The sequence below is a fragment of the Oryzias melastigma genome, unplaced genomic scaffold (genome assembly GCF_002922805.2).
Source record: "Oryzias melastigma strain HK-1 unplaced genomic scaffold, ASM292280v2 sc00270, whole genome shotgun sequence".
NCBI lineage: Eukaryota > Metazoa > Chordata > Actinopteri > Beloniformes > Adrianichthyidae > Oryzias > Oryzias melastigma.
The window spans coordinates 120,315-127,947 of record NW_023416899.1 but is presented as its reverse complement, the minus strand read 5'-3'; the positions used below and the strand labels follow the sequence as shown (position 1 = coordinate 127,947).

The window sequence follows — 7,633 nt, the reverse complement described above, 5'->3', positions numbered from 1 at the left end:
GGGGGGTGCGACTGACAATAAGATTTAGGCTCTTACAGTAGCTAGCTATGAGCTAACAAAACAATGCAGCACCGTGCATCTTGGCCGCACATTTTGCGTGCTTCCAGCGTGAATTTCCATCAGTTTTCATGCAGGTTGAACATAAATACGTACGATTAACATCCGTTGTGTTTTAAAACATGAAACATTAATAAAACATCAAAGAACCAAACTAACATGTCTCTCATGAGTTGCTAGCAGCCACTTTAGCACACAGCTCACGGTTCCCAGCCTGATTTCTCTCTATTAAAATGTGATTCCTGTCCTGTGATGATTCCTCTCCATCAATTATTTTAATGTCAAGGTTTTTGAAGTCGATTGTAAAACACAGCGTCTCCTTTTGTTACTTTTTCAAACCTCTTTCATTCGATTTTTTTAAACTTTCTGCTTCAATTAACAGTTTGACGAGATTGAATGCTTTTTTTTTTTTTTACTGATTCTTGAAGAATCATTGCATCCTTAACAAAAACCTTTAAAACATAAAATGTCTCCTTTTTTGTCTTTGTCCCTGCAGTCCGCCCCAAGCATTATGTGAGTGAAGAGGACAATCTTTACAACCAGCAGAGGAATTTAAGAGTGGAACAAGAAGAACCAGAACCTCTACAGATTGAAGAGGAACAAGAGGAACCAGAACCTCTACAAATTAAACAGGAACAGGAGGAACCAGAACCTCTGCAGATTAAAGAAGAGCAAGAGGAACCAGAACCTCTACAAATTAAACAGGAACAGGAGGAACCAGAACCCCTGCAGATTAAAGATGAACAGAAGGAAAAAGAGCTCACACAGATTAAAGAAACACAGGAAGAACCACAGCAGCTTAGATATTATATAACTCGCCCAGAACAAAACCCTTTTTCTCATAAAGAATGTGAGAAAAGATTTAAACGTGTATCTAATCTCAAAATAAACCTGAGAACTCATGCAGGAGAGAAGCATTTTTCATGTAAAGAATGTGATAAAAGTTTTAAGAAAATGTATGGCCTGCAAAGACACATGAGAACTCACACAGGTGAAAAGCCTTTTACATGTAAAGAGTGTAATACAAGTTTTAGTGATAAATCTAATCTTAAAACACACACAAGAACTCACACAGGAGAAAAGCCTTTCTTGTGTAAAGAATGTGATAAGGGTTTTAAACATAAATCAACTCTCAAAAGGCACATGAGAACTCACACTGGAGAAAAGTCTTTTTTGTGTAAAAAGTGCAATAAGCGTTTTAGTCAACAATCTACTCTCAAAAGACACATGAAAAATCACACGGGACAAAAGCCTTTTTTTGTGCCAGGAATGTGATAGGAGTTTTAGTCAAAAATGTACTCTTAAAATCCACATGAGAACTCATAAAGTTAGAAAAAAATTCTACAAATATTTAGAAAATGAAATGATGAAGAATATGGTTAAAAAAATTAATATATGTATAACTCCACAGGGCCCACACTAATCTGGTAATTAACACCAAACAATTGCCAAGACCTTACTGAGTCTTTAAATGCTCTTTCAGTCTCAGTCAGTAGATTAAAACACATTCCAAATCACTTTTACACAACTGCCACTATGATCACACGCTCAAAATAAAGGATTGATGGATTTAATTTTGTAATGATTCTATAATCGTGAGTTTCATTTATTGAATTATTTGACAAAAATGTTTAACTTGTTGTTGAAGTTGATTTGTTAACATTTACATCTATAGCTTCCTGTTAGCATTACTGTTTTTATTATGAGTTTTCATTTTGTGTTTGTTTTAGCCATTCATCTAATCTAATGAATTTATTATATGAACATTTTTGATGAAGTTCACGTTTTTTGGTTGATTTTTATTAGTAGATTTTTGTACTTTTGTGATATTATTAGGTTAATCATTGTGATTGTAGTTTATCCTGATACACTGTTGTCTAAGTCTGCTTGTTACCATGACAACACTAACGTTATTTTTATATATCTCTAATGCTAACAACTTTCATGTGATTTGGGAACATTTCGTTATTCTCTAAATATAAAATAATTCTAGTTTATGATTTTTGGATTCATGTTAGCAGATAACAGTTGTGTGAAGGAAAGTTTTAGTAAAAATGTATTAAGGAAGAGATGGATAATAAAAGCCTGTCATTCCTGTCTGGTGTTCTTGTGATTCCTGTTTTTATATTAATATTTTATTTTCAAGTTTAAGTAAACAGATGGTATGAAATATGAAGACAGACAAAAGGAAAAAAAGGAGACAAAAATTCCTGAAAAAACAAAAATTAAAATGATCTTACCAGATTACAGTAATAATATAAAAATAAATACAGAAATATATGTAACAATGAGACACTAACTATACAGGGGAAGAAATGTGAAATATAATTTGTGAGTGTCTCAGATTCAGTACCTCTCCACTTGGAGTCCAGCTTCATAACCCTTACGCTCTCTTTGGCTTGTTTACGTTAAAAGTGGGGTCATCTGGACCCCACAAGACAGTACGATTAACTTTTTGTTCTCATTGATTTTTGAGTTTCACTAATGTCCATGGCAGACATAAAATCCTGTCCACCTTTGTCCACATTTGTCATGGAAGGAATCACACATCAATATGTGGGTTGAGTCATCTGGACCCCAAAGAGAGCGAAAGGGTTTAATAGCTTCTTGAAGCTCAGACAATGTAATGTCAGAGTCCAAATTCTCTGTTGTGGTTGCATTAAGTTTTGGAAAACTGAGCTTATCAAAAAAAAGATCATAATCCTCCTGTGTTGCAGTTGACTTAGATGTGTAGATGTCTGAGTAGAATGTCCTTTGGATTCGTAAGAACTTGGCCAGATTTCATTTTATGAATAGTTCGTTTTGCTTGTGTTACAGGTCCCGGGTGCGGCGACCACAATAACTAAAAGAAAGTTGTGTCTGAAAAAAAGAAAAGAAGTCTCAGAGCAGGAACGACACAAGCACTCTCTTCATTCTCCAAAGCACATCTGTTTAATCATTTAAACAAAATAAAAAATTTCCATTCAGTGCATCCACTTGTCCATTATACAATTTGACCCTAAAAGTAAACAAAATAACTGATAATGTGTCAAATAAATAATTATTCAAACTCTCTGTTCTATTTTCCTTTCTAATACATTACATTTCAATTTCAAAATAAACATTCAATATTTACATATGTGTAATTCACCTTGGCTTTAATAATTGTAATGTAAACAAAATAAATAATGCTTTTCACTAATAATTAGCTTTTCTAGCTTATAAATGCTGGACATTGCACATTTAGGAGTCAACTTTCAAATTAACAAACAAAATAACATTTACTTCATAATTCAATATCTCTTTTAAAACTGCTACAAGAACTTTAATTACGCGTTTGAACATGTTTAAGTTAGGTCAGGAGTTCCACAAAAATCATTAAAATCTATACAAAGCCATAGATGTAACCATTCTACATGGCCATCATAAAAACACCGACTCATAATCCAAATCTCGTCATCCAGACACGAAATCTCGCAAGATCAACAGCCACTTCCCGTTCGGCTTTTCCCGCCAGTTCTCGCCGAAAAAAGGGTTAAAGATTCTTGATTTAAATAAAAAAAAAATAAAACAAATAATACTGGTAATCGACTAGAAATCAAACCAAAGCTCGTGGTTTTCATCTGTAGCCGTTTTAAACCGGGTACTAACCTGAATAAGAAAAGAAGTCTCTCAGCAGGAAAGACACGAGCACTCTCTTCATTCTCCAAAGCACTTCTGACGGAAACAGGAAGTTGCCCCGTCTTCAGCCACCTGGAGGCGCTGCAAGAGTGTCGAAGGTTCCGCTTTCCAAACTCATTATCTGAATGTTCTTTTTCCTTTTTTTTCCATAGGCTACATTTAATCAATGTATAAAATAAATTAAATTATATTTTAATTACTGGAAATGAATGGCTTTCAAAATAAAATACCAAATGTGAATGCACATTTTTGGGTGCACCACACTTGCTCTCCCTTCAGTTGTCTTGCCAACAATTTTTCCAGCTTGTCACCCAATTCATAGTGTTTCCCTTTAATGCTCAAAAGTTTTACCAATCTGATCCCCAAATATTGAGTTATATTCATACTTTAACTTTAGATCTTTATTGTAATCTGATTGCAGCAACGAGCTTTGATAAATCTGATCTGTAGCTGAAAGTTTCTTTTGAATCTCTTCTAGTCTCCTACGTTTGGCTTTGTTTTGTGCTTCTTCATTTGAAATGTCTAGTCCTCGTATAAATGTTTATAGTGTTTCTCAGATGGTTGAGTCATTCATCTCTCCATTGTCATTTATTTCAAGACACTGCAAAATATCAGTTTTTAAGTGTTGTTTAAATGAATGGTCTTCCAGTGAAAGAGGATTAAAACGTCAGCTGAAAGCCCTCTTATGAAGGGGCAACTTTAGACTGGGTGCATTCACACCAAATGCGATTCTGGCGGCAGAAGCGGCAATCTCCAATGTTATTCAATGGTCCAGGCATGCTCTGAGGCGAATTGAAGCCCCGCGGTACGATGTGAGCGACCCGCGCAGCGAGAAAGTCTACCAGCAGCTCGGTTTGCTCAGGCAAATGTGAATACCGGAAGTTTGACAGGTCGCATCAGCCAATCAGGATCTCAGCTTTGGGCACGTGACTTTTCCAGTGACTCCATTAGCAGGTACGATTCTAATCTAATACAATGTTTTGTCGTAACTCAGCGCGTGGCTATCTGAGACACTGCAGGAGCGGGAACCGGGCACCATGGGGCGGAAACCGCGGACCAGGGACCACGGAGCACATGCAAGAACCTGGGAGCTGAGACAGTGGAACGAGGAGTGCTGGGCAGGAATGGGAAGGCGTGGGGCGGAGAGTGAAGTACCGAAATTAACACAGACTAGGAACTAAAACCAAAGAACCGCTTTGACACCAGGACCGCATAAAACCCAATTGGTGCCCAACAGATCAGTGGCTTTCCCTCTCAAGATCAAACACCTCGGCACGCAGATTTGCGTTTTCAAGCTGCAGGGCCGCTACTGAGCATTCCATAATAGTAATGCAAACCTCATGATCCGTAGTGTGGTTCTTGGCAGTGGACTGCTGTTCAGCTAGCACCTCTGAGTATTCACCAGGCTTTCAAAATTCTGTTTGAATTTGTTGAACCGTTCGTTAATGGACTGAACAAGTTTCTCCGACATCTTCTGCCAAATGAGCGGAAGCTCGTCGTTATCCTGGACCGATGTCTGGTCCATCTTGATAGGTTTTAGGCAGCTAGCCCCCGCTGCTCCCTCGACGCTTCATGGCTTCCTGGACATATTTCTTTCAGTTGTTAGTTGAGGAAGTAAAGAAAATTAAGTGAGCAGAAAGTCACACTGTGGGAAAGACTCCACACTTCTGACTGATGTTCACGTCCACTTTATTCTTCACAGGAAAGATTGAGACAGAACACTGAGAACTAAAAAGAACAGAGAAACACTTCTAATCCCTACTAGAAAACATGAATCACAACAACACAAACACCAGTCTGTTTCTTTATCCACCTCTTCATTAATACATTTTTACTAAAACCTTTCCTCCACAAAACTGATATTTGCTAACATAACTCAACAAAATATAAACTGCAATTATTTTATACAGAAAACAATATTTAAATGTTCATGAATCACATGAAAAGCGTAGAAAATAATTAGTGTAAAATATTCTAGTGTTGTCATGGTAACAAACAGACTTAGACAGCATTGTCTCAAAAACTACAACCACATCGATTAACTTAACAACTGTGAATGATGTAATAAAATACAAACATCTACTAATAAAAATCAACTAATAAAAAGCAAACATCATCATTTTTTAAAATTTAATCTGACTTTCATAAATCAAAACAACATATTTTTTCAGAGATATGTCTAAAAGAGTGCATTTCATGAACAAGTTTAATATTTTGTTAATTTAATACATGAAACTCGTGACATACAGAATCATTACAAAATGTAATGAGAATATCATATCAAAATAATGTTTTCAGCACACGTCAGGTTTCATAAAACTGTTCTTTTCTCTCCATTCAATAATCACTTGTTCCTCCTCTTCATTGAATGACTGCATCAATGTGGTATGGAGGCCATCAGCCTGTGGCTCTGGGTTCATGTCATGAAAGCTCAGGTTGATTTGATCGCTGACTTCAGGTCATCTTCATTGTTGTGTCTGCTGTCTCATCTTCCTCTTCACAGTTCATAGATATTTTTATTGGGTTCAGGTCAGAGGAATTTGATAGTTGATCAAACACAGTAACTGATGTTTAGCTTTGGATTCCTTTAGTAGAGTGAGAATGATCCAAGTATTACTGGAAATTAAAAGCAGAATCTCCACACAGGTTGAGTGTAAACAGTTGTATAAAGGTGATTTGAAATATATTTTATTCTACTAACTGACTGAGGCAATTTATAGACTCAGTAAAGTCTTGGCAAGTGTTAGGACTTAATTGGCAGATTAATGTGGGCCCTGTGTTATAAAGAGTTATAAACATATTTATTCACTTAAACAAATAAATTCTTAATTATTTCTTTTTCTAAATGTTTAGAATTTCTTTCTAACTTTGTAAGTTCTTGTGTGTGTTTTGAGATTAGATATTTGTCTAAAGTTTGCATAACATTCAATGCACAAAAAAACGATGAGAGAACATACATGACAAAAACTTGTGTCACATTTTTTTAGGCAAAAAAGGATTTTCTCCTGTGATTCATCATGTGTCTTTTGAGAGTAGATACACAACTAAAAGTTTTGTCACATTCTTTACACAAAAAAGGCTTTTCTCCTGTGTGAGTTCTCATGTGTTTTTTTATATGAGATTCTTGTCTAAATCTCTTATCACATTCTTTACACAAAAAAGGCTTTTCTCCTGTGTGAGTTCTCATGTGTTTTTTGAGATTAGATATTTGACTAAAACGTTTATCACATTGTTTACACAAAAAAGGCTTTTCTCCTGTGTGAGTTCTCATGTGTTTTTCTATATGAGATTTTTGTCTAAATCTCTTATCACATTCCTTACACAAAAAAGGCTTTTCTCCTGTGTGAGTTCTCGTGTGTTTTTTTAAATAAGATTCTTGTCTAAATCTCTTATCACATTTTTTACATAAAAAGGGCTTCTCTCCTGTGTGAGTTCTCATGTGTCTTATGAGAGTAGATCTATGTTTAAAACTTGTATCACAGTCTTTACATAAAAAGGGCTTCTCTCCTGTGTGAGTTCTCATGTGCCTTTTGAGAGTTGATTTATATTTAAAACCCTTATCACATTCTTTACATAAAAAGGGCTTCTCTCCTGTGTGAGTTATCGTGTGTGATTTGAGAGTAGATAAATTACTAAAACTTTTATCACAGTGTTTACAAGAAAACGACTTTTCACCTATGTGAATTATCATGTGTGTTTTGAGATGAAATGCATAGTTAAAAATTTTGTCACATTTTTTACAAGAAAAAGGCTTTTCACGTGTGTGAATTTTCATGTGTCTTTTTAGGTAAGACTTTTGATTGAAATTTTTATCACATTCTTTACATGAAAAAGGCTTCGCTCCTAGGTGAGTTTTTATGTTATATCTGAACCGTAGAGGTTCTTCCTGTTCATCTTTAATCTGTGGAGGTTCTGG

General features: G+C 35.5%; 1 protein-coding gene across 1 annotated transcript; it reads right to left on the bottom strand.

Moving 5' to 3' along the window:
• Positions 1-6,700: 6,700 nt before the first annotated feature.
• Positions 6,701-7,633, bottom strand: LOC112141725 (gastrula zinc finger protein XlCGF17.1-like; the record flags this gene model as incomplete). The annotated part of the gene is made up of 1 exon (XM_036210872.1): positions 6,701-7,633. A coding segment is annotated over one exon (933 nt), but the record flags the coding sequence as incomplete, so codon positions are not given.